A 27612-nucleotide genomic window follows, 5' to 3' on the forward strand; every position below is an offset into this window, starting at 1 on the left:
CCGGGGGCGGAGTTACGAGGCCCCGGAACCTGGATGGGCGGCGGCGCACGGTCGGAGCCCCAGGGCAGAGGCCGGGCCATGCAGGTTGCGGGGCGGGGCTCCAGGAGCTGGGCCCGGTGCATGGCGGTCAGGCGGCGGACTCGGCGCGCTCGGGCAGCCTCAGGTGGGTGCCGAGAGCGGGGGTGGCCCGAACGGGGCGGAGGGAAGCGGCGGAGCCCGGCCGAGGCGGCCTGCGCCCAACCTCCGCCCGGGCTCGGTCCTGCGGTGGGGAGACCCCATTTCCCGGCCCCCTAACCGCCGCCCCCTTGTACGTCCTCGGGCCCTGTCCCCCGCCCCGGCCCCCTTCTAACGCCCCCGTTAACCCCCCCGGCCCCTGCTAACGCCCCCCCCGGCCCTGTCCGTCCGTCCCCGTTAACCCCCCCGGCCCCTGCTAACGCCCCCCCGGCCCTGTCCGTCCGTCCCCGTTAACCCCCCCGGCCCCTGCTAACGGCCCCCCCCGGCCCTGTCCGTCCGTCCCCGTTAACCCCCCCGGCCCCTGCTAACGCCCCCCCGGCCCTGTCCGTCCGTCCCCGTTAACCCCCCCGGCCCCTGCTAACGCCCCCCCCGGCCCTGTCCGTCCGTCCCCGTTAACCCCCCCGGCCCCTGCTAACGGCCCCCCCCGGCCCTGTCCGTCCGTCCCCGTTAACCCCCCCGGCCCCTGCTAACGCCCCCCCGGCCCTGTCCGTCCGTCCCCGTTAACCCCCCCGGCCCCTGCTAACGGCCCCCCCCGGCCCTGTCCGCCCCCCCCCCGTTAACCCCCACGGCCCCTGCTAACGCCCCCCCGGCCCTGTCCGCCCCCCCCCGTTAACCCCCCCGGCCCCTGCTAACGCCCCCCCCGGCCCTGTCCGTCCGTCCCCGTTAACCCCCCCGGCCCCTGCTAACGCCCCCCCCGGCCCTGTCCGTCCGTCCCCGTTAACCCCCCCGGCCCCTGCTAACGCCCCCCCGGCCCTGTCCGTCCGTCCCCGTTAACCCCCCCGGCCCCCTTCTAACGCCCCCGTTAACCCCCCCGGCCCCTGCTAACGCCCCCCCGGCCCTGTCCGCCCCCCCCCGTTAACCCTCCCGGCCCCTGCTAACGCCCCCCCCGGCCCTGTCCGCCCCCCCCCCGTTAACCCCCCCGGCCCCTGCTAACGCCCCCCCGGCCCTGTCCGCCCCCCCCCGTTAACCCTCCCGGCCCCTGCTAACGCCCCCCCGGCCCTGTCCGTCCGTCCCCGTTAACCCCCCCGGCCCCTGCTAACGCCCCCCCGGCCCTGTCCGCCCCCCCCCCCGTTAACCCTCCCGGCCCCTGCTAACGCCCCCCCCGGCCCTGTCCGCCCCCCCCCCGTTAACCCCCCCGGCCCTGTCCGTCCGTCCCCGTTAACCCCCCCGGCCCTTGCTAACGCCCCCCCCGGCCCTGTCCGTCCGTCCCCGTTAACCCTCCCGGCCCCTGCTAACGCCCCCCCCGGCCCTGTCCCCCCCCGTTAACCCCCCCGGCCCTGTCCGTCCGTCCCCGTTAACCCCCCCGGCCCCTGCTAACGCCCCCCCCGGCCCTGTCCGTCCGTCCCCGTTAACCCCCCCGGCCCCTGCTAACGCCCCCCCCGGCCCTGTCCGTCCGTCCCCGTTAACCCCCCCGGCCCCTGCTAACGCCCCCCCCGGCCCTGTCCGTCCGTCCCCGTTAACCCCCCCGGCCCCTGCTAACGCCCCCCCCGGCCCTGTCCGTCCCCCCCCGTTAACCCTCCCGGCCCCCTGCTAACGCCCCCCCGGCCCTGTCCGTCCCCCCCCGTTATCCCTCCCGGCCCCCTGCTAACGCCCCCCCCGGCCCTGTCCGTCCCCCCCCGTTAACCCTCCCTGCCCCCTGCTAACGCCCCCCCCGGCCCTGTCCGTCCCCCCCCGTTAACCCTCCCGGCCCCCTGCTAACGCCCCCACCCGGCCCTGTCCGTCCCCCCCCGTTAACCCTCCCGGCCCCCTGCTAACGCCCCCCCCGGCCCTGTCCGTCCCCCCCGTTAACCCTCCCGGCCCTGTCCGTCCCCCCCCCGTTAACCTCCCCCGGCCCCCTTCTAACGCCCCCGTTAACCCTCCCGGCCCCTGCTAACGCCCCCCCGGCCCTGTCCGTCCCCCCCGTTAACCCTCCCGGCCCCTGCTAACGCCCCCCCCGGCCCTGTCCGTCCCGTCCCCCCCCCCGTTAACCCTCCCGGCCCTGTCCGTCCCCCCCCCGTTAACCTCCCCCGGCCCCCTTCTAACGCCCCCGTTAACCCTCCCGGCCCCTGCTAACGCTCCCCCGGCCCTGTCCGTCCGTCCCCGTTAACCCTCCTGGCCCCCTGCTAACGCCCCCCCGGCCCTGTCCCCCCCCCCCGTTAACCCTCCCAGCCTCCTGCTAACGCCCCCCCGGCCCTGTCCCCCCCCCGTTAACCCTCCCGGCCCCTGCTAACGGCCCCCCCGGTCCTGTCCCCCCCCCGTTAACCTCCCCCGGCCCCCTTCTAACGCCCCCGTTAACCCTCCCGGCCCCTGCTAACGCCCCCCCCAGCCCTGTTCCCCCCCCGTTAACCCTCCCGGCCCCTGCTAACACCCCCCCCGGCCCTGTCCCCCCCCCCCCCCGTTAACCCTCCCGGCCCCTGCTAACGCCCCCCCCGGCCATGTCCCCCCTCCCCCCCGTTAACCCTCCCGGCCCCTGCTAACGCCCCCCCCCAGCCCTGTTCCCCCCCCGTTAACCCTCCTGGCCCCCTGCTAACGCCCCCCCCGGCCCTGTCCCCCCCGTTAACCCTCCCGGCCCCCTGCTAACGCCCCCCCCCGGCCCTGTCCCCCCCGTTAACCCTCCCGGCCCCCTGCTAACGCCCCTCCCGGCCCCTGCTAACGCCCCCCCCCGGCCCTGTTCCCCCCCGTTAACCTCCCCCGGCCCCCTTCTAACGCCCCCGTTAACCCTCCCGGCCCCCTGCTAACGGCCCCCCCAGGGACCTTCCCCCCCCCCCGTTAACCCTCCCGGCCCCCTGCTAACACCCCCCCTCCGGCCCTGTGGCCCCCCGTTAACCTCCCCCGGCCCCCTGCTAACGGCCCCCGCCCGGGCCCTGTTCCTCCCCCCTGCTAACGGCCCCCCCCGGGCCCTTTCCCCCCCCCCGGCCCCCTGCTAACGGCCCCCCCGGGCCCTTCCCCCGCCCACTAACCCCCCCCCACTAATGCCCCCCCCCGGCCCTGTTCCCCCCCCAGCCCCCTTCCCCCCCCAGCCCCCTGCTAACCCTCCCCAGGCCCTGTCTCCCCAACGGTCCACACACATACACCCCTCTACACTCACAGACCTCCTCATCCGAACCGCCACAGCACCCCCTTCAGCACCCCCCACCACCGCCACAGGGCCCAGCCATCCCTGCCCCCGTCACCCCCTGCAACAGCCCCCCTCCCCCGGGGCTCCGCCATCCCTGCAACACACACCCCTGGGCCCAGTTACCCCTGCCCCAATCACCCACTTCTACTCCCCCAAGCCCAGCCACCCCTGCCTTGTAACCCCCAGGCCTTGCCATCCCAGTGGCTCCATTACCACCCACCACTGCCCCAGGCCCTGCCACCGCATTGCCTCTTGCTGCCCCAACACCTCCAGCATCCCCATCACATCTCCCAGGGTCTGTTTCCCAAGCCCTCATCACCTCCTGTTACACACTCCCAACTCCCATCATCACCACCTTTGCCATTTCCCCTGGCTCTGTAATTCTTGTGCCCCCAGCTGGCCTTGGCCACATTACCCATTGGCCACACACCCTTAGGCCAATGTCACCCTTAGGCCAATGTCCCCCCAGCATCACCCTTGTGACCCAGCTTCTAATCAACCCCTGCCTGATTGCCTGAGACATCATCACTCCCCTGCCCAATCCTTTTCACTACCATTCTGATCCCTTTAGTACCCCTTTGTAATCTGCCATGCACTATCTTTGTCCTCTCACTCCTATTACTGGTCCCCTTTTTCCCCTAGCCCACCCTAATCCTTTCAGTAACCAGACCCCATCATCTCTTTCTGGAAGCCTCAGCCCCTGTACCCAATTCCTCTGTCATCCCAAATTCCTAGCTCCCTCAATACCACATCACACCAATTCCCCAGCCCATCACTGTGAATTCTTAATACCCTCTAGTGTCTCAAATTCTGTCATTCCCATTTCTAATCCTCTCTAGTATCCCATTATCTTGCACCCTGATTCTTAATTCCCTTAATATTCCTAAACTCCAGAATCCTGTTGCCCCATCCTTAATCCCTCAACACCATCCTTATCTTGAATAACACCCAAACTCCCTATCTCACCAGTGATTTCTAACATTCCCAGACATCCTCAACACTCCTAAACCTTATTCCTGCCATGACCCAATTCCTAGTCCATTTACACACAGTTTCCCCTTTCTGATCCCCTTCAACATCCTCTAACTCCCTATAACCTCGTTGCTAATCCCCTTAACTCCAACTCTGCCACATAATAGCCCATTCTGAATCTGCAATTTGAATTCCCCCAACTATTGCATTAAACTTCTTCTTAACTGACTTTATGCCTCTTAAATGTTGTTTTTGTCCTTGTTCATCAAGGGCTTGTTTTTACTAGAACACATGTCAACAAACACATCGTCAAACAGAATTTGACACAGTGACAAGGACTGTCACATTAACCAAAACCAGCTGCTAAAATAGTTAACCATAGGATTACCCATAAACAGCTGGCACAGTGTTAAACGCTTCATGGCCTTCTGGTGCTTGAAAGGTCTGTCTAGATGAAAACTAACTCAATTTCAAAGACCAGCTTCTTTCAAAATAGTTGGAAATCCACATTAATGGCTCTCTCCCAGTATTATCCCTTTTCACCCTGTCATGCACACACAGATGGCAGAGAGAGAGGACGTAAAGTGCTTTGGATGGTTGGGGGTTGGATGAGACATAAAACTGAGATCCTGACTGCTTTTGATTATTAAAAGTCTAATGGCACTTGACTCAGAGTTGCGGGGTGTTAACATTCCCATTCAAGTAATTCCATTCTGCCTTCTGACATTCCCTCATATCAAGTGTGTGTAGTATTCTTCTCTGTCTTTCTAAACAGTCATGTAGTGTTCTGCACTATCAAACAGTTGCTCTGCTCCAGTAGAGAGGTTGTTGCATTTTGGGGGTGGGTGAAATAATGTTTGGGGTGTCTGAACGTTATTAATTTGCTTTATAGTGGTAAGAAAGGATTATTTAATTTGATAGCACCCACAGGTTCCAATCCTGTTCAGAGGTCCGCTGCAGCTGGTGCTGTACAAACATAAGAGGACATAATCCCTACCCCAAAAAGCGTACAGGAGTGTTTTATAGTGTTAGAAAAGATGCTGTATAAACACAAGACTCTATTATTAGAGAGCTACTGTGGTCTAGTGGATATAGCACTGAACTGTGATTCAGGAGATCCAGGTTCTATTCCCAGCCTTGCTGCTGACCTGCTGGGAAACCCTGGACAAATCATTTAATCTTTCTGTGCCTCAGTTTCCCATGGGGATAATGATATTGACCTCATTTGTAAGCCTTTGAGATCTATTGTATTATAAATGATAAAAGCTACAGATAAGAGGAAAGTGGTGGTATTAGTATTATATTATTCTTTCAATAAAAGTTACATTCTCAATTAGAGTTCATGTTTTGCCCCCAGAGATCTGATAATTCACAGGTAAAATGCCAAAGTTTCAAACCTACGTGGAGTGAGCTGTAGCTCACGAAAGCTCATGCTCAAATAAACTGGTTAATCTCTGAGGTGCCACAAGTACTCCTTTTCTTTTTGCTAAATTTTAAGTAATTTCTAATTGCACTTCCCACAAGTTTCCTTTGGGGCCCATCATCACCGCTGCTATCTTGGCTAATGCCACATTGGAACTCTTGGTTTTTGGAAATTGCAGCACAATGATGCACAGTGGCAGTAGTGAGCATGCTGCCCCTTCCATTGCTGCTGATCTGGGCATCAAGGTTTGATTTATGTAGGACATACTTAGATATGACAGGTTTCAGAGTAGCAGTCATGTTAGTCTGTATTCGCAAAAAGAAAAGGAGTACTGACGAAAGCTTATGCTCAAATAAATTAGTTAGTCTCTAAGGTGCCACAAGTAATCCTAAAAAGAAAAGGAGCACGTGTGGCACCTTAGAGAGTAACCAATTTATTTGAGCATAAGCTTTTGTGAGTTACAGCTTAAAGTTTATGCATCCGATGAAGTGAGCTGTAGCTCATGAAAGCTTATGCTCAAATAAATTGGTTAGTCTCTAAGGTGCCACAAGTACTCCTTTTCTTTTTGCGAATACAGACTAACACAGCTGCTACTCTGAAACTAGTACTCCTGTTCTTTTTAGATATGACAGTGAGATGCCATAGAAAACCCTAAGACATATGATCAGTCCCTCTCCTGGTAATAAAGAGCATAAACTGCCAGGATGCCCCAGAAATAACTTTTTTAAACTGCACAGACCTTTCACTTCTATAAGGGCTTGTCTATGTAGGAAAGTTCTTCTGGAATAAGGTAGGGTGTGAATTTAAAGCACATTTCTGCAGTAGTTCCTTCCTCATGGGCACTCGAGTTTTAGATTTTAAAATGAGCTGTTTACAGTGTACCTGTAGAGGAAAAATAATCTGCCAACTCACTTGACAGATGAGCTTTGTTCTCCCCATTTTTGTCCACAGAACTGGGCTTTGAGCCACATGTTAGAAATTCACATGACAGACACTGGAAGGATTATGGACATTATCCTATAATAACTTTCCCCCAAACTGTGGTTTGACATCCACCCATTTTTATGTGCATGTACAAGTGTGTTTGGGGCGAAAATATAGTTTGAAATGTTCTTTTTAATCTAAGATTTGTAACAAAGAAGAAAACTCCTTGCCTGTTCCAAAAAGCCCCTGCTTCCCACGCTCTCCCAAGTGTGTGCTGATTAAAGTGAAATTCATGTCTGAGGAGCAGTCATCAGGACACTATGGAGAGCTTGGGCCTGCAGGCAGTGACCCTTACTGATGGGACAACCGCCTACATTCAGCAGGCCATCAAAGGTAAGAGACCCTTTGCAGTACTGAGCTTGCCCTCTCTGATATGCTGAGTGACGCTGCAGAAAATCAGACCTGTTGGCATCATACACACAATACTTGCTGTTTCCCTTGTTGACTTGGGCAAGCAGCTTGTGGTTGTCTGTTAGGTTTCACTGTCTCGTTAACAAAGAGGAAATGTACCACTGATCTGGAAAATTACACACAGGAGCCAAGAGAGCTGCTGAAACATAAACAGAGGATAGTTTCAGAATACACTGATTGGCTTTCTCTCTGCAGGTTAGTTATAGACTGCAACTCCTGACTCCTGTTGGAGCCAAGCTAGATGTTTTGTGTGGCTAAGGAGCATAGAATTTGGTTTACGCTAACACCTTTCTCATTGAAATGAGTAATGGGTTAAGTGTTGGTTAGTGAAGTAAAGCTGACGTAAAATGCAACATCTGTTGTTTTAGTTTGGGAGTTATAAAATGCTGCCCTCATGCAGTCTCTAGGAACTTACACAAAATACACACTCCATGAAGTATTGGATGTCAAATTCATAGCTAAACCCATCCATTAGATGCTCCCACAATCTCTCCATCTTGGGCAAAAGCCTGAGGGAATAGATAGGACTTGTGCTGTACCCTGAACAGCAGGTGTGAACTGTATCCGACCGGGGGCAGTGTAGCGGGATCCAGAGCACAGAGTTCTCCACCTGGAACACCCTGCCTCCAGCCCCAGGCATTCGTTGCTAGACTGTTAGAAGGAGCACCCAGGCTCCACTCAACTGTAGAAACAGAGTGCAGGGAGGTAAGTGGTATGTTCATTCCGTTTGATTTGCACCATTAGAACCTGTTTTATTAATGTACCTTGTTGGCCAGGACATTAGGATTGTCCCCCACTTTTTTCAGAAATAGCTGCAGGATGTGTGTCTTCGCCCAAAGAGCCACAAAGGATGGGTACAAGAGATCTCAGCTTAACTCTCCGATGAAACATGGCATCTCTTTATAATATACATCATACCTGCTGCTCTATAATGTCAGCACTGGGTTTGAATCAAACCTTTGGCCCAAAGGTAAAGGTGCTGCACCAGATGTACATCCAGGCACCGCAGTGATTATTGCAGAAAACCTTCTCTTCTTTAAAGCGATGAATAACTGTGTATTTTAGTTAGAGCAGGCACTCTGAGTCAGGACTCCTGGATTCTCTTCCATTGATCTACTGTGTGACCCCCAAGCAAGTTTCCTGTCTTTCTGTCCCTCAGTTCTCCCATCTGTAAAATGGGGGTGATAATACCTCGCCCGCTGGCATGTTCTGAAGCTTAGCTAATTGAAATCCTCACATGAGAAGAGCAGAATGAATCCAAAGTACGATTATTTTCATTATTGCTCATGTCCTCTGACAGGCTTCCAAGGGAGGTTGTGGTATCCCCATCATTGTAGGTTTTAAAGAACAGATTGGACAAAGTCTGTCGGGGTGGTTTAGGTTTATTTGGTCCTGCCTCAGTGCAGGGTGCTGGACTAGATGACTTCTCGGGGTAACGTCCAGCCCTACATTTCTATGATTACATAATTTCCCTACTCATTTGAATGAGAGCAGTTTATTTGAAAGAATTAATATACCACCCAGCATTTCTACATTCCTGGGGAATGACTTCTGGCAGAACATAACATTTCCTTATTGAGAAAAATTTCCTTAGTGATCCTTTGATCAGTAGAAGAAGGCAGCCCTAGTTCACATAGTCCTCCATTTCTGATTTTCCTTCGTTATTTCCAGTTTTGATATGCTGCCTGGAGAACCTCATTCTGTATTTTAACTGGTCAACAAGTGTATAAGTGGAACACAATTGATGTCTGCTTTGATCAAATCTATAATTTAAAAACACTATTAATAAAGAAGTAAACAAATGAGAAGTATTACTTAACAGCAGGCCTACTTTTCTTGGTCCGAAGATATAATGGTCTCCTACTGGGTATGTCATTTCCACATACTTTTATAGTTCTGTTTACAATGAACCTTCTTAAATGCAGATAGGATTAGTTCTTGTGGCAGAGTTTCTTTCCCTGGTCATTCACTGGAGCCTGGCAATAGTCAGGTATTATTGATTGATTTAAGGTGGTTTGAGGTTCGAACCAGATACAACCCCCACCTCCCTGTTTTTTGTTAAATGCAAGAATAATAGTTCCAAACACTATCTCATGCCGTTGTGGTACTGCAGTGTTCTGAGTGATTTTCATAGGGACTGTGTCTACACCTGTGTTTGGGGTGTTCATGTGCTAGGAGCTGTACAATACTGACTGGGCCCTGCTTCTGGGCACTACCTACTTTCCCCTACTAATACCAACTAATGCTAATAGCAACTTTTCTAAGGAGTTGCCCTAGCTCTGGTGGAAGATTAAGAGCGTTTAGTAGCTCCATGTCATCTATATAAATACCCCAGGGATCCAGACTTACATCTGGGGGCCTGTCTGAGCTACATTTTAGAAAGTCAAGGGGGCCCTGACCTTTCTGCTGTCTGGTAGCTTTGCACTGAGTCAAGGTCATTGATGTAGTTTCATGCCTCCTATCTGAAAACATAGAAATGAGCTATAGGAGTATTGAAGCAGGGATTGAAAATTACACTGATCAGAGATCTGGCATTTGTTCTTTAGACCTGCTATACAGAAGAAAGCTATAAGGTCAGAAATCTCACAATTAACAAACCAAAAGTGTGATAAAGGAATGTTTCATCTCATGGATGTGTGTCATCCTATGGCATACAATACATGCTTATAGTTCTGGTAAATCTGGCAAGTCATGTTCTTCTGATTACCCTCTTGCTTTCTTTTCCACTTGGATTCACCAAGTTTCTTTCTTTATTAGATTTATATAAATGCTAAAAAGGGTGTGCTTATCCATATACTCTAGACATCTTTGACATAACTTAAAAATACCCAGGTTAGCAGTCCCTAGCTTGAGATCCCCGAGGGTCTCGACCCAAATGCTTTGCACCCTCTGAAAGTAGCATGGGCTTTCCTAGGTTACTAAAATGTCACAACTGGAAATGTATTTCAGAAGCAAGATGGTAATCCTAATTATATGATTGTAAGGTTTCATTTCTCACAACCTGCCAAGGGTAGAGGCAATTAGTGCTTCAGGACCTGTAAAATTTTACAAGAATTGGTCCTTGACCAAGTGAAGAAAAATAAGCATTCAGTCCCTCATTTATGCCATTAAGAGGCCCCATCGGTTGCTGGTTTAAGCCCTAGTGGTATTTGCTAGAGCATTTTTGTTCCATTTACTTCTCTTTGTTTACATGGCAAAGAGAGCTGGCTAAAAAATCCTGGACCCTGTAAATAAATGATGGTTGAGATTGCCTTAGACTGTTTCCTCCATTCAAACAACGTAGGAAAAGGAGGTTTGCTCTTCTCTGTGGTATTCATAAGTGTCCCCATTACTAATGGTTCTGAATGCAAATAGGGGTTGATAAAATAAGGGCCTCATCTGGTGACTGTGACCCCATGAGATTATTTCTCTTTAGGAGAAATACCAAAAGGCTTTGAACAAAGGGGAACAATCCTGTGTGCTGGAAAGTTTATCAGTACTGCAGTCAGCTATGATGGTTTTCTTTTCACACTGTTGCAGGAGAGAAGCTGCTTGAAGGGCAAGTGATTGAGCTTGAGGATGGGACGACAGCTTACATCCATCAAGTGACAGTCCAGAAAGGTGAGGATGAGTTGAACTCAGGTGGCATTTGGAATGTATCCCTACTTTGCTGGGGAGATGTTACCGGTGTGACTCAAGGCTGATCTCCTTGACAATTAGATCCCATCTCTAAATTCTAGCCTCAAGGTTTAGAATCTGTGTGTGCGCTTTATTCCCCCTACCTATTGTTTTAGTGCTGAATGAAAAAATAGATGCTTTTTCTATAATATGTGACTTCCTGTGAAATATGTGGTAAACTCATCTGAGGCCAGATTTGCTGCTGATGTAAACAGATGCAGGTTAAAATAGTGCTCTCTACAACAGTCTGTATCTGTCTGATCACAAATCTGATAAGTTCACTTCACTGTGTGTCTTTATACATAGCCTCCGTGTCCATGTGAATTAAAAACAACATTAGGGCACTATACGTTTATCCCTGAACAGTCTGATATGAACTCTGCTAAATAAATAAAAGGAATTAGAGACAGAGGATGCTAACTGGAGTGGGAATCAGGATACTGGGGCTCTATTATCTGACCTAAAACTTGTTGTATGACCTTGGGCAAGTCAGTTAATTGTAATTTCCTGCAGTGGTGAGTGCTGTAGAAAAGCCAGTAAAGTAGGGAGTAGTTCAGGCAAGTCCATGGCAGGTTTTAAGAATGAGCAGGACATTTTTGAACTGAGCCTTATATGTGCTCTTGTATGGTTAATTGAGCAAATTGACTCTGAGATCCAGACATGACATTCCTCACTCTGGTGTCTATGGGTTGTGTTGCTTTACAGAGTCTATAGCTTTTGAAGATGGGCAGCAAGTGGTGTTGGAAGATGGCAGCATGGCTTACATACACAACACACCTAAAGGTAATTATTAATTCGTCCATCCTCTCCCAGGGTCAAACATCTAATTAAACAAAATGTTGCGGGTTTCTAAGAATGTAGCCCGTGTGATGTCAGGTGTAGGAAATCCAGATGTGACCGTACCATCAACAGAAACACAATGTGAAAGCCACATTCTGTTGCTACTCATAAAAGCCACATTCTGTTGCTACTCATAAAAATCTATCAGGTTCACTTGGATCAACCTTTAACCAAGGATTCTTAAAACTTTCCCTGCTAACTCTGCATGTTTTTTTATAAATTGAGGTTATTGGCTTAGTCATCATCTCTAGCTCTGATGTGGGTTATGGCCCAACAGAAAGAGAAGGGTGCAGAACTGGCTCAAGACTCTTACGTTCTAGCAGAGCTTGCAACACAGGGAATTATTGTTGGTCCATAAAATAAAAAAGGTCATCTTTACTATTGTGAATGGATAAATATTAATAGCCACAGACTGATAATGGGTACTGTGGTGGAAAAAATTTAACCCCGTGTTGTGTTTGGATTAGAACCAAGCCCGAGGCTCCTTTATTGATTATAAGCACAGGGGGGTAACAGCTTTAAGTAGCTGCCCCCTGATGCAAAGCACACACAGCTTTTTAAAGCTTAAAACCACAGACAAATTACACATACTTTTGTTTTAATTACCTTATTTGGAATATAGCAAAACAAGCTTTTTTTTGTTATTGACGGGTGTTCTTTTGCGGTTAACATTTTTTAAGCTCTGCCTTACAATGGCATTTTTCACACTCTTTTTTTATGCTTTATATACACAGTTAGCTTCACCAAAGTTTTAGGCCTACTTGGGTCCACTGAATTTTTCCTCCACAGCACTGATGGGGTAATAATGTGCCTTTTTAAGAGTGCTTGCTTCTCCTGTACAGAATAATTACACACACAAAAATTAAGTTAAAAGAACATGAAATTTGGAAAATCAAGCTTCAAAGGTTAGGAAATGCCAGGATTACATTTTCCTGTGCCAATAGGTATGTAGCAATTGTTAATAAGCACTTATCAGCTTGACTACAGCATTTGATTTTTGTTGTCCCCTCCAGAGGGTTATGATGCCAATGCCCTGGAAGAGGTCCAGCTGGAGGATGGCTCCACTGCCTACATACATCGTCCTGTTGTCATGCCAGCTGGCAGCACCATCCTGGCCGTGCAGGCAGAAACAGGGCTGGAGGAATTGGCTGGGGAGGAGGAAGATGACACCTTTGATGCTGATACCATTAATGCTCTCAAGCAATATGCCAACAAGGTAAGGATGCCGCACTCCTTTTATGGTCTGGCAGCATGGCTGATTGGTTGGTGGGGAGGAGCTGATTCCCAGACCAGATCAGGACAGGGAGTTAAGTAACCACAACTGCCTGGCACTTCTGTATACCAGCTTCTCAGTGAAAGTGCAGACTTTTAGAAGAGAAATTGCACGGTACTCTTGTGGGAATGTAGCTACTGATGTTAAGATGGGCTTTTAACGGTCCCATAATACTGTTAATGAACATTTAAAGGCTCCCATTGGTCTTATAGAATACCGTTCCCCACCCCCTCTGTTAGCTGACACATGCAGGGAGGTACCTAGCTATAGGCGTGGTGCTGCTCCTGGGTTTCCTCTCTGCGTTGGGCTATTTACATTTAATTGGCTGCAAATGAAGCACCGACCAATGAAAAGCCAGTTCAGGAAAAAGATGCTTTTTATGATCTGTTACAGGATGTGTAAACCAAGGTCCCAAAGCATGAAATCATAGCAACGGGGTGATTTTAACACAAAGGGTAGAAGTAACGATGGTGGGTCAGACAAAGTTATAGGCAAGTGTGGCAGGGATTTGGACATGAACCAAAATGGTGCATGATTAGTAGAAATTTGCAGCGTGAACAACCTAGTGGTAGGTGGAACAATGTTTCCTCATAAAGAAATTCATAAAGTGACCTGAAACTCCCCAGATAATACTACAGAAACCATATAGATCACCTCTGCATGTCAAGAACGTTTTGCAGCTCATTGACAGATGGACATGTGTGCAGGGGAGCAGATGTGGGCAGTGATCATAACCTTTGTATTGCTAAATTGAAGATCAAGGTAAAGAGGATGGTGAAGGTTAAAAGAAGACCGCGCAATTAAAAGACCCAAACACAAAAAATGCTTTTTAGCTTGAACTTAAGAGCGGGTTCAGTGTTCTGATGGAGTGAACTGAAGAAAACTCAGACTGATACTCTGTGGGAAAACATCAGTGTGTGCTATCTAGAAAGTGCAAAGAGAGTTCTAATAACGAAATATTAAGGGGAAGAATCTATTTGCAATGCTACTTGGGCAGCAGTGGAAAAGAGAAGAAGTGCAAAGCAAAATTTGAATCATGAGACATGAATAGACAAGCAAGTGGCAAGAAGACTGCAGAGCACTAGACAGAGAGGTAAAAAGGAGTGCTAAGAAGAAATAAAAGGGAAAATTGATAGAAAATGTCAAGAGGCTGAAGATGCCAACCTCATACAAGACAATCAATCAAACAATGAACAGGGAACTTGAGCAATATTGGAAACCCTATTAAAAATGCAAGTGGAAAAACTCAACACAGAATAACAAAGAAAAAGATAGGCAGAACATTTTCTGGCTGTTTTAAATAGACTAAAGGACCTACTACTAGAGCTCGTTATTGATGTGTAGTGTCTATACAATGGAAAAGGTTAGAAAAACCGTCAGTAAACTCAAAAATGGGAAAGCAGCTGGAGAAGATGACATTACTGGAGAGATGCTTAAAGCAAATGATGAAACAGCCCTCCAGGATCTCCTTGTGTTTTTTAATGGAATATGGAATGAAGAAAAGAACCCAACCCATGAAAGAGAGGCTCATTGTAATATTGCCAAAGAAGGATGACCTTACCAACTGCAATAACTGGAGAGGGATCAGCTTTCAGTATCTGGGAAAATCATGTGTAAGATTGTCCTGGAACTTGCCAAGAACAAATGGACCCTCAACTCAGAGAGGAACAAGCAGGTTTTAGTCCATTGTTATTTGCAAACCATATTGTTCTCAGGTAGAGTGGCAAGCACCTCTTGTGATTAAAAAAATGTTAGATTTCAAGAATGTTTTTGACAACAGACACAGAAACCGTCTTTCATATATTATGGAATATCAGCAACAATGATTAGAATAATCAAGGCTCTATCTGATAAGGCCAAATGTGCAGTCAGAGATGGTGACACCATCAGCCAACAGTTTGCAGTGGCAACTGGAGTAAGGAAAGGGTGTGTTACGTCCCCACTATTGTTTGCACTGGTCATGGTATCATGAAGAAAGTGACCGCAGAAGGCAACTGAGGAATTTTATGGACAAATGATAAAGCACAATTGGATTACATCATTTTTGCTGATGACACTGTCTTGCTTAGCTCAACACATTGCTTAATGGAAGAAAAGACGCACCTTTTCGCAGACAGAGTGAAACAAGTTGGTTTGTTTATGAACAAGGGGGGGAGGGGCGGGAAATTGCTATCAATTTCCTAAAAATAACTTTTAGAATAGACCAAGAAACACTAGAAAAAGTGAGTCATTTTATTTGTCTAGGGCGTGAGATGTACAGTGATGGTGACATGCTAGATTTCAAGCAACAAATATCTAAAGCAGCAAACAACTTTCAGAAACTTTGGATAAATATTTGGATTTCATAAAGATTTGGAAAAGTAGCATCGTAGGCAGTGACACACCAGTATGAATTTTTAACACTGGCATCATGTCTGTCGTCCTTTATGGAGTTGGGTCATGGAAATCTACAACAGAAATTGATTCCAAAATATAAATGCCTGTGGAAGATCGTCAGAGTCCATTGGGAAGAGTTTCTTAGAACTTCAGAAATTCTAAGTAGACCAAACCAACCTAAAACATCACATCTGGTAAGAAAAAGATGGACTTAGAGAAACATTACACAGAACAATAAAGAAAGAAGCCAAATTGATCACTAGGACACTTAGAAGCCTGAACCAACTAGCACAAGACCAAGAGAGAGAGTCCACCAGTTTTCTGTCTATGGACCTGAGGATGTGGGAGAATAAAGAAAAGAAATGCAGCTGCGGAAAGAGCAATGAAATGCAGTGATCTCTATACAACTTGGATTTTGTTTCATTGCTTTTGTGCTTTTCCCCTGGCCACTTGTATGTAATTTCATTCTGTCCATTTAAATTCCCTTTATACTTTCAATTGGATATAATCTTCTTCTTCTTCTAGAAGTGGCTGCATTATAGTGGCAGATGAAATGTATAGTTATAAAGCATATGTGATTCTTCTGGATGGAAAGTGTTCTAGAAGTATAAGATACTGTGAGAATATGTTTCTAGGACCTATGAACCTGCTTTATATTCCTGATGAGCTGCAAATTTCACCAGCAACTTAAAGCAGCTCACAGGCTCTCTAAGTCCCAGCCTTTGTTTCTGTGGTAAAATCCTGCACTCATAAGCAGGCACTTAAGTTCACTGTTAATTTTTCTCTCTCCCTTCCACAAACTACAGACTTTCCTGCTTTAATTACAATTAATGGAGCCCAGAAATTGTGATTGTCTGAGCAATACGCACTCTTAATGTTTGCCAATAGAAGTAATCAGTGATGCTTCTATTGCTTCATGGATTCACCAAGGGAAGGTCATGCCTGACTAATCTAATCGCCTTTTATGATGAGATTACTGGTTCTGTGGATGAAGGGAAAGCAGTGGATGTATTGTTTCTTGACTTTAGCAAAGCTTTTGACACGGTCTCCCATAGTATTCTTGTCAGCAAGTTAAGGAAGTATGGGCTGGATGAATGCACCATAAGGTGGGTAGAAAGCTGGCTAAATTGTCGGGCTCAACGGGTAGTGATCAATGGCTCCATGTCTAGTTGGCAGCCGGTATCAAGTGGAGTGCCCCAGGGGTCGGTCCTGGGGCCGGTTTTATTCAATATCTTCATAAATGATCTGGAGGATGGTGTGGATTGCACTCTCAGCAAATTTGCGGATGATACTAAACTGGGAGGAGTGGTAGATACGCTGGAGGGGAGGGATAGGCTACAGAAGGACCTAGACCAATTGGAAGATTGGGCCAAAAGGAATCTGATGAGGTTCAATAAGGATAAGTGCAGGGTCCTGCACTTAGGACGGAAGAACCCAATGCACAGCTACAGACTAGGGACCGAATGGCTAGGCAGCAGTTCTGCAGAAAAGGACCTAGGGGTGACAGTGGACGAGAAGCTGGATATGAGTCAGCAGTGTGCCCTTGTTGCCAAGAAGGCCAATGGCATTTTGGGATGTATAAGTAGGGGCATAGCGAGCAGATCGAGGGACGTGATCGTTCCCCTCTATTCGACATTGGTGAGGCCTCATCTGGAGTACTGTGTCCAGTTTTGGGCCCCACACTTCAAGAAGGATGTGGATAAATTGGAGAGAGTCCAGCGAAGGGCAACAAAAATGATTAGGGGACTGGAACACATGAGTTATGAGGAGAGGCTGAGGGAGCTGGGATTGTTTAGCCTGCAGAAGAGAAGAATGAGGGGGGATTTGATAGCTGCTTTCAACTACCTGAAAGGGGGTTCCAAAGAGGATGGCTCTAGACTGTTCTCAATGGTAGCAGATGACAGAACGAGGAGTAATGGTCTCAAGTTGCAGTGGGGGAGGTTTAGATTGGATATTAGGAAAAACTTTTTCACTAAGAGGGTGGTGAAACACTGGAATGCGTTACCTAGGGAGGTGGTAGAATCTCCTTCCTTAGAGGTTTTTAAGGTCAGGCTTGACAAAGCCCTGGCTGGGATGATTTAACTGGGAATTGGTCCTGCTTTGAGCAGGGGGTTGGACTAGATGACCTTCTGGGGTCCCTTCCAACCCTGATATTCTATGATTCTATGATTCTATGCATGTTTCTCTTCATAAAGGGATTGTTGGTTGATATGACCAACATAGCACACCAAGATTTTTAATATGGCCATGAGACCCATAACATTGCTAAATCCCAAATGTGCCCGCTTGATCCAAGTGGTTGTGGAGATTACCAGTCCCAGCATGCAGTGCTCCACCTTAATTTGTGTGGCCTTAATATGGAGTATTGGGTGCAGGGACCTGTAGTCTTCATGCAGTTTGCCTTTATATTAAACATGTAAGCAGCTGCAGTCAACTCCATTTTATTTTTGGAAATGGTCTTCAGAGTCCCAGCAATTTACCAAGGCAGCCTTCAAGTAGGCAAAGATTGGCTCCACAGACATGCACACTATGCCAATGCGACAAGATATTCCGTCACCAGTAACAGCAGCTGTAGTGTCTAAAAAATAGCAGCCCGACTGCGCTCTGTGGGTGTGAATGTCTCATTGCTTGGTTATGGCTCACCTGTTCTGTGCTCTGCAAATGGGCATGAGCAAATGCTACGGTCTCTCCTCTTGCAGGTCTCTGAGGAGGAAGAGCGAGTGAATAGCAGCAGCCACTTGAAGAATGAGGTTTCGAACAAAGCCCCTTCCCAGGTTTGTACTTAGCCTGAGCTGATTCAAAGGAACATCTCACTATCTTGCCAGCCCACCACTTCTCAGGTTTGGATTGAGGAGGGAGCCGTAAGTGTGCCTTGTTTGACTTAACCAGTTTAATGGCTCATCTTTTTTCTAGTATGGCTATTTTTGTTGATCTCCCCTCTTTATAGAGCTGTTTTCTTCTGGGCTTTTTCAGCATATGAATGTTGTGGATCAGACATCTAGCAAGACTTGCAATTTCATCCTAAAAATGTACTAGCCCAGGCACAAAATCTACTTGTCCCCCGTGAGCAATGAGAGCTAACGATATTCAATCCCCTTGTCAGTGAATGGCTTATGGTAGGCAAAGAGGCCAGTAGAATTTTTCAAGGCTGAAAATTAACCTGAGATCTTTATTCAGCATGAGATATGGTAGATAATCATCTGAGTAACCCTCAGCTCTCATGTAGCACCTTTCACCAGAGATTTTCAAAGCACTTTGCAAACTGTTAATTAATGAAACCTTGCAACTCCGGGGTAAGGCTAGTAAATATTGTGAGCCATATTTTACATATGAGTAAACTGAGGCACAGAGCAGTGAAGTGACCTGCCGAAGATCACCCAGTGAGCTGGGAAATGGAGCCCAGAAATCGTGACTCCCGCTCCTCTTGACTCCCCTGTATATGCGTTGCTGTACATTTGTATGTACCTGAGATGTATTTTCCAGTGGGATCAGGGTACAGGATGAGGGTGCAGGGGTAAATTCATGCTGGCCTTGCAAGGTCTCTTGTGATGATTCTTTAGGCTTAGCCTCACTGTGTTTCTTGGCAGGATCTGCGGGAAGAGGAGATGCGCAGCAACGGGAAGGGGCAGCAGGTTGGTGACAGAGCCTTCCGCTGTGGTTACAAAGGTTGCGGCCGTCTCTACACCACAGCCCACCATTTAAAGGTAAGCCAGCTAATGCACTGACACCCAAAGTTCCATCCAGAGGACCACTCCTTGCTATAATAGCGGCTCCCAGTGCTCCCATGCAGGGGATTGAGACACTCAAACTTGGCCCCATGATGGAAAAGGCCAGGATCCCTGTGTAAGGAGCATGGCACTCTGTGATGACTTTCTGTGGCCATTTTGGGAGGTGCATCCAACTGTCAAGAGCCAGAGGGATGGGGCTTGTCACCTGGAGGAAGGCTGGTGTCTTGAGAATATCCACATGAGAAGAGATGAGGAGCCTCGAGGGGTTTAGAGGAAGGGGGAACCTCGTCCTGACAATTGACGCTTGTAACTTTGACTGCTGAGCTGCAGTGCTTTCAAAGCAGAGCTGATGGCAATCAGTGTGTCCTTTGCAGCAATGAGTGGGATCTCAATCCTATCTAAGCATTAGAAACACTTGTCCTGCTATCCAGCATGTAGCTTGAAGTAGAACACCGCAATCGTATAAGGTCTTATCTGGGCTGGGATAAAAGTTCTTTTATTGGACCAACTTCTGTTGGTGGGATGTACAAGCTTTCTAGCAACACACAGCTCTTCAGGTCTGGGCAAGAAAGCAGATTGCTAAGAAGGTGTAATGCACGTTGGAGGCAGTCACTTGAAATGAAGTTACCTCACCTACCTTGTCTCTCGCGTATCCTGGGACCAACATGGCTACAACAATACTGCAAACAACGTAGGGTAAAAGGTGTATTGTAAAAACGTGTTAGCTCATGAGTTGTATTTTTACCACGTCTTAGTTGGTTGAGGTGAGCCCTAGCAGGAAGCCTAGGATTCACCCCAGCTGGCTAATGACTATTAAAAACCAATATCCCCTGTCACCTAGGGGTTTAAAATGTCTTCACTAATCCTAGCCTAGACCAGGCCCAACCGCACACAGCTGCTACCCGGTAGCTTAGCACTGGAGGTAAACGAGAACCCTGTGTCTGCCTGATGTGAGAATGGGTGGGTTGGAATGTAGGTGGCAAAGCAGCTGGAGAGTCTCAAGTACGCTCCTTCCCCCAGAGCTCCACACGCTGCTGCTCCCTCTAGTCCACCTAAGTCTTGGCTTCACGGTCTGCCCCTTCTCCCTCTCTCCAGGTGCACGAGCGAGCTCACACGGGCGATCGGCCGTACAGGTGTGACTTCCCGAGCTGTGGGAAAGCATTTGCTACAGGTAATGGTTGTAGATCACCTGCCGAAAACCTGTCCCGTGCACATGAATCTCACTCCTGAGGCTGCCAGTTTTGTTGTCCTGGGGAAGCTCAGTTTTTAAGGCCCCGTTACTAAGACACTCTTTCTCTCCTCTCCCTCCTCATTGTCAACTGCTTGAAACTCAGTTTATCTAACTTGGAAGGGTGAAGGACTAAATGGCCCCTGCTGGGATTGGAACCTGTTTCCAGGCAGTCCAGGTGTTCCATCCCTTGACCTCACAGGGCAGAGCTTTGACAATCCACGGAGTGAGAGGTGGTCCATATGTTCCCATGCTACTTGCAGCAGATTGCAACGCGAATTTCCTGTGACCTCTTCCCTTGCAGGGTACGGGCTGAAGAGCCACGTGAGAACGCACACTGGTGAGAAGCCGTACAAGTGCCCCGAGGACATGTGTAGCAAAGCCTTCAAAACCTCTGGGGACCTGCAGAAACACATCCGCACACACACAGGTGGGCTGCACTGCGACATAGCAAGAGGTCTGAGCTCAGTCCTCCCCAGTCTGAAGGTCTTGACGACAAGGAAGCACGTGTCCATCTTGATTATTGTTCATTAGGTGTGTTATGGTAGTCTCCAGGAGCCCATTGTGCTAGGTGCTGTACAAACGCAAAAAGACGGTCCCTGCCCCAGAGAGCTCACAATCGAAGTACAAGGTGAGAGACAGCTGGTGGATATAGACAGATGGGAGTACAAGGAAACAATGAGGCAATGCTGTCTAAACCAGTGGTTTTCAACCTTTTTTCATTTGCATTTGCAGAAAATTTCAAATGGAGGCACAGACCCCTTTGGAAATTTTAGACATAGGCTGCAGACCCCAGTTTGAAAACCACTGGTCTAAACAGATGGGAGAGACACAGGTCAGGGAAAGAACACACAAGTGTGAACAATGTGACTGTAACAGACAGCTGGTAGATCCTTCCCCGAAGTGCTGCACTGATGTCAAACTGAGACAGACAAAAGCACCGTGAACCTCAGCTTTGTGGTCTGATGCATGATAACAAAAAATACAGTGGAAGGCGCTTGGGGTATTAGCTTGTTTCCTACAGACCATGTCTGCAATTGGCAGCCTCGTCAGGGAGGACTGAATAGACCATGGAGACTTTGCTTCCCTCCTGTGCTAAGGAGTCCCTGCAGAGCTGATGCACATTGGTATGCTGCCCCGGCTGTGCTGTCGTCTTAGCGCTAAACTCACCTAGTAGAAAGAGAGCTTTCTCGGGGGATAGACATTGTCAAGCATTAGGTTGGGGGGCATATGAAGAAGACCTGTCAAAAGCATGAAGCCGTTGTGTTTGCCTTGCAGCCCACCCTTTCTGCTTATTCTTGTGCACAGCGCAACTGGATTCTCCGAATGCCCTCCGGCCTTGGAATGGAGGGACTCTTCAGTGTAACAGACATGGTGGCGGGGATGTGATCACTGTTTCAAACCCCAGGGCGTTGTGGGGAGCGAAGGTCGGTCTGAGTGGCAGAAGCCATACCCTGCTTTTCTTCTTTTTGTTGATGAAGGTGAGCGTCCCTTCAAATGCCCGTTTGAAGGCTGTGGCCGCTCGTTCACCACCTCCAACATCCGGAAGGTCCACATCCGGACACACACAGGGGAGCGGCCGTACATGTGTCCTGAGCCCAGCTGCGGGAGAGGCTTCACAAGTGCCACTAACTATAAGAACCACATGAGAATTCACACAGGTAAACTGCGGGAGAGGGTATAATGCCCCCTGGAGGAAAGACAACTGATTCCATAGCCAAGTGACACCGTTGCCTGTACTGGCTGTCCAGTTCCACAGATTTCTATCACCTGGCCAAATTTTCCCTTTCCAGGTTTTGAGGGTAGGTGAGGCAGTGAAGGTCATAGGACTTGCCTTATTGGGCCAGTTTATTCTTCCATCAACTCCAGTATCCTGCTTCCCGCTGTGGTGATAAGAGGAAGACAAAACAACCGTCTGTTATGGACCTGCAGGGTTTTACTGTGCCATGTGTAGTGCAGGTGAAAAGCTCCCTTCCTGACCATGACTTTCTGTCAGTTTATGCCTGAAAGCGTGGTAGCTGAGCGCTCTTACCCTTTTAAACTCTAGTAGCTAACTGCAGAGGGGCTGAGGTTCTGTAGCCCGCTGCTCCCCTGTAAAATGGACAAATAAATCACTCCATAAAGGTAGCAAAGGCTCTACAGATCCACGTGTCTGAGAGAGATACATCAGGCTGTGCAGAGTGGAGGGAGATCTGCCTGGAAAATGCTTCCCAGAGGCGTGGTCTGAGCCCAGGACTGGGAGGCAGAACTAATGGATTCTGTTCTTGGCTCTGCCACTGACTCACTCGGTGACCTTGGCCAAATCCACTGGCTTCTCTGTGCCTTGGTTTTCCATATGAAATGGGGTGAATCCCTACCCTGCCCCTTGGCAGGGTGCGGATGAACGTAATGCTTGGGCAGACTCCAACGTTGGCAGCATGCCTAGTGCTGTTGTGGCCCCACCCTGTCACGTGACGACCGCCTCTCTCCCCGTCCTAGGCGAGAAGCCGTACATGTGCACTGTGCCGGGCTGCGGGAAACGCTTCACTGAGTACTCCAGTCTGTACAAGCACCACGTGGTCCACACCCACTGCAAGCCCTACACCTGCAACAACTGCGGGAAGACCTACCGCCAGACCTCCACGCTGGCCATGCACAAGCGCAGCGCCCACGGAGAGCTGGAGGCTACAGAGGAGAGCGAGCAGGCGCTCTACGAACAGCAGCAGCTGGAAGGTGCAGGCCACGTCCTCCTGCAGCCCAGACCAGGCTCGGATTAGACAGTGCAGCAAAGGGAGAGACTGAACCCCCAGCCTGGGCCTGCAGCCCCCTCCCCTCGCTCACACCCAGCTCTGTGTTATGGGGGGAGAATGAGCCCCCCAGCCTGGGCCTGCAGCCCCCTCCTCTCGCTCACACCCTGCTCTGTCCAAGGAGGGGAGGAGACTGAGCCCCCCAGCCTGGGTCTGGAGCCCCCTCCCCTCACTCACACCCAGCTCTATGTGGGGGACGGGGGAGAATGAGCCCCCCAGCCTGGGCCCTCCCCTCGCTCACACCCAGCTCTGTGTTATGGGGGGAGAATGAGCCCCCCGAGCCTGGGCCTGCAGCCCCCTCCCCTCGCTCACACCCAGCTCTGTGCAGGGAGGGGAAGAGACTGAACCCCCCCAGCCTGAGCCTGCAGCCCCCATCCCTCGCTCACACCCAGCTCTGTGCAGGGAGGGGAAGAGACTGAACCCCCCCAGCCTGGGCCTGCAGCCCCCTCCCCTCGCTCACACCCAGCTCTGTGCAGGGAGGGGAAGAGACTGAACCCCCCCAGCCTGAGCCTGCAGCCCCCATCCCTCGCTCACACCCAGCTCTGTGCAGGGAGGGGAAGAGACTGAACCCCCCGAGCCTGGGCCTGCAGCCCCCTCCCCTCGCTCACACCCAGTTCTGTTATGGGGAGAGAATGAGCCCCCTAGCCTGGATCTGCAGCCCCCTCCCCTCGCTCATACCCAGCTCTGTGCAGGGAGGGGAAGAGACTGAACCCCCCAGCCTGGGCCTGCAGCCCCCTCCCCTCGCTCACACCCAGCTCTGTGCAGGGAGGGGAGGAGACTGAGCCCCCTAGCCTGGGCCTGCAGCCCCCTCCCCTCGCTCACACCCAGTTCTGTTATGGGGAGAGAATCAGCCCCCTAGCCTGGATCTGCAGCCCCGTCCCCTCACTCACACCCAGCTCTGTGTTATGGGGGAAGAATAAGCCCCCTAGCCTGGATCTGCAGCCCCCTCCCCTCGCTCATACCCAGTTCTGGAGGGGAGCCCCCATCCTAGGCCCGCAGCCACTCAGACTGAGCCCCACCTTCCAGACCCACCTTGTGCCATTGTCATTATGATCCCATGCTCTTATCTGTTGCACAGTCCTATCCCTTCAGAGAGCAGGCAGATCCCAGTGTCATAGACACAGAGCTACATCCTGATGCTGCCCTTCTCACTGGCGCTTCCTTTCCTGTTTGCCCAGCTGCTGCAGAGAGGGGCCCCGCACTGAAGCGCCAGCACATTGCTTTCCTTTCGGAGGAGGAGGAGGATGGCATACCTACCCAGGTTTCACTTATCTCTCAGGATGGAACACAGCAGGTACAGAGACCAGGGGGCCCTCTAGAATTCAGGGTGCAGCTGACAGAGCTGGTCACTGCCTCCAACAGCCACACACGTTCTCCGTCCTCTTGGACAGCTGTTGGGGCCTTTCCTTTACCGTTAGATAGACGTGGTCGCTCGCTCGCTTGCATCGGGGTGTGTGATGTGGGCCGGGCTTCATCTTAGCTTTGAGTTTAGGGTTCATTTTTGTCTGAGTCCCGTGCTGCTGAAAGATGCGGGAGAGCAGCGAGCTGTAACCATCAATCTGGTGCAGCCTGGGCAAAACCAGTTCAAGCTTCCGCCAAACGTCCCTGCCTTCATGCGTCAGTTTTGACATGGAGGGCAAAGAAGGTTTCAGTCTCCTTGACCTCTGCTGAGAATGCTGTTAAGAAGGTGCTTTATTTGTCCTATGGGAGCTGTCTGAGACTCACCAAAGACATTTGCCATTGCCCACTGAGCGCTCATCTGGTGGTAGCAGCTTTCAGTCTCTGTTGGTGTTGGCTGGATTTGGATTGTGTTTTGCTTGCGATTTAAATTACATTCCCTGTAACCACTGGCCATGTCCCCCTTGCTGATCAAACAGAGCCTTCTGCAGCAGGGCTTGAGGACTAAATGTGGAAGCCAGTTTCTGCAGCACAGGGCTCAGGAAGTAGCTGCTAAGAATAGCTCCTCAATTTGCTTACAAGGCTGCCACAGAAAATTAACTAACTGCCCCTCATGAGCATGGCAGAAGATGCTTAAAGTGAGAGGGAGATGAGGTCAAATGGTTAGAGCTGGGGACTGGGAGTAGGACTCCTGGGTTCTAGTCCTGATTCTGCCACTGACTGTATGTCACCTTGGGCAAGTCAGTTCACCTCTCTGTGCATTGGGTCATGCATCTGGACAATGGAGTCATGGTCCTTCTCTTCTTCATGGGAGATGAGCTACCAAGCTCAGCAATTACTTAAGGTCTTGCATGGGAAGCACTAGAGAAAAGCAAAGTGGGATCCAGAAGGGGGGCGGGCAGAGGGGCATCTGGTACCACACGGTATCCTCTTTGTCCAGCAGGACAGCCCTCTTGCAAACCCACCTGGGTGCAAGTTGTGCCTTGTTAACCCTTCAATGGCTGACCATTTGTTTTCTCGTCACAGGTCAGTCTGTCCCACGAGGACTTACAGGCACTGGGCAGTGCCATCAGCATGGTAACGCAGAGTGGCACCATCACAATGCCACAGGAAGACCTCGCGGCTTCCGGCACGCACACCGTCACCATGGTCAGTGCGGATGGGACTGAGACGCAGCCGGTAGGGGCTTCTTTCTGCTTACTCAGGACTCTTCTGGGCGTGAGCAGGCCTTTGGGGGCATATAATTTATTTGGTTGTCTGTTTTCCAGGTTACAATAGTCACCGCGGGGGCAGTGATGTCTGAAGGGTCAGCCATCGCATCCCTCCATCACCAGCAAGTGGCGCTGCTAGCAACTGCCTGCGGCACTCATATTGCAGTGCAGGTACCATGTGACACCCTGTCCAGGGCTGAGCTTTGCTTCTGTGCAGTCACTCTGCTCAGATTCCCCCTCCCCCCGCTCACATCTACTTCAGACCTGCTCAAGGTGCTTGCTTCAGCACCTGGATTTCATGGCTGCCTCTGTGTCCCTCTCCTCAGTGTTCTTTCCTTTTAACTCCCATCTGTTTTCTGTGTCCACCTATGTACTCAGCTCCCACCTGCCTTGTCCTGGTAACTTTCCTGGTAATATTTCAGTAATGTCTATTGTTATTTCTGTTATCTGCCTTTCCCCATCGCCCATGTTCTTCCCCCTTTCGAGGTATTGGGGTATTGCCTGCCTCACTCACAGCAGTCTCCTGATCACACAGCGCTCCATTACTCCCCACTGCACCCCCTTTTCTGTGTGTCCTCTTACTCTGCACCCATTCCCACCGATTGTATTCCTCTCACCTATCTATGTCTGTCCTTTCCCAGCACCCGTATTCCTTCCCCTCTGTTTTGCCCTAGCACTGAGTATTCCTCTCTTCTCTGCACCCATGTTCCTCACTCCTTCTCTCCTACCGCACCCCAGCCCCCTTGCATCTCATTCTGCCCTGGGCTGTCCTGGTAAAATACAGATCGACTCAGTCGGCACGTTTGGGAGAATGAAACCATTCATTCGGGTGTCTCCTCTTGTAGCTGGAAGAGCAGCAGAGCCTGGAGGAAGCCATCAGCATGGCAACGGCAGCCATTCAGCAGGAGTCTGTAACGCTCAATGCGGCTGTGTCTGAGAACGGGTGCTGAGGCACTGCACGACCCGTGGCCGGGGAGGCTTGAGCGGAGCAGGGACGGCAATCAAATGGCCCCTCGTGTTCGGTGGGGGGTTTCAGGATCTGAAACAGCCCCGCCGGCTGCTGCACAGAAGACAAACTGTAAGGCGTGGTACAACCCGTGAATGCAGAAGGGGGTCCCTGATAACTGTTACGTGCGTCCAGCTTGTGTGCTAGGCAGGCAACGAGAGCAGATACAGGAGCTCGCTGGGCTGCCAGAGTGACCCTGTTTAAAGGGCTCTCCTATCCAGCGACATCTTTCTAAGAAACCTGGCTGCTGGCTTTGGCTGAAGGCTTCAGAGCTTTCCTGGATCCCAGGCAGTCGCTCTGCTGCCATCCAGGACTGTCCTGCTCATTTTCCAGGGACACTGGCATCCCCTGGGTCCGGAGCAGGGCAGAAGCTCTTGTGTGCCTTTGTGGCCAAGAGTTGGAATTCCAAGGCAAGATGATCTGCTACACCCTGCATGGAACTGCAGAGACCATAGCTTCAAGGCACCACTGGGAGTCAGCGATCATTTCGGAGAGGCAGTTCCTGGTCTCTCACACTAGGTGCTCTAGGGATGAACACAGATGGTCTGACATCCACCCCCCTCACCCCACCCCCGGAAATACGAACACAAGTGGCACGTAAGCAGCATATGCACAGAGGCAATAAAGCCCCATCAAAGCAACCCCAGGCTGTCCTGGTATCCGAGTTTTGGACGACGATAACTTCTTGACGCTGGAAGTCAGAGATTATCCCCTGCACAAGCAGAGGGCGGCAGGATCCACGTTAGCCTGGATATGACAGCACTTCTCCCTTTCTCCTTACCCCACTCCCTTGTGACTCAACAGCCAAGTTCATTTCCAGACTCAGCTGCTGTGGGGGAGGGTATAGCACTCCACATGGGCAGGCCAGCACTTCTCGGGGGACAAGCTAGAGTTAGATGTAAATAGTGAGTTTAAATAAAACTAATTAAAGTTTTTTTTTAATATCCTTTCCTCTTTCTCTTTCAATCCCTGCAGCACACGGGAGGAG

At 50.4% G+C, this 27612-nt stretch overlaps 1 protein-coding gene across 1 annotated transcript; it reads left to right on the forward strand.

Annotated features, from left to right (window-relative positions):
- ZNF76 (zinc finger protein 76) lies at positions 1-27570 on the forward strand. Its single transcript, XM_073320287.1, has 15 exons — positions 1-163; positions 6853-7043; positions 10641-10721; positions 11484-11561; positions 12632-12834; positions 17967-18041; positions 18855-18971; positions 20091-20166; positions 20528-20653; positions 21705-21884; positions 22702-22935; positions 24188-24303; positions 25434-25586; positions 25676-25789; positions 26464-27570. Exons 2-15 carry the CDS (start codon positions 6971-6973, stop codon positions 26566-26568), a joined length of 1731 nt encoding a protein of 576 aa, XP_073176388.1. The 5' UTR covers positions 1-163; positions 6853-6970; the 3' UTR covers positions 26569-27570.
- The last annotated feature ends 42 nt before the right edge of the window (positions 27571-27612 follow it).

This window comes from Lepidochelys kempii, chromosome 21 (genome assembly GCF_965140285.1).
Source record: "Lepidochelys kempii isolate rLepKem1 chromosome 21, rLepKem1.hap1, whole genome shotgun sequence".
Taxonomy (NCBI): domain Eukaryota; kingdom Metazoa; phylum Chordata; order Testudines; family Cheloniidae; genus Lepidochelys; species Lepidochelys kempii.

Excerpts from the sequence above, each read along its gene's own strand:
- ZNF76 (XM_073320287.1), top strand. The coding sequence starts at position 6,971 with ATGGAGAGCTTGGGCCTGCAGGCAGTGACCCTTACTGATGGGACAACC. Across the intron at positions 18,042-18,854 it reads CGAACAAAGCCCCTTCCCAG|GATCTGCGGGAAGAGGAGAT; the intron begins GTTTGTACTTAG and ends GTTTCTTGGCAG. Across the intron at positions 25,587-25,675 it reads ATGGGACTGAGACGCAGCCG|GTTACAATAGTCACCGCGGG; the intron begins GTAGGGGCTTCT and ends TCTGTTTTCCAG.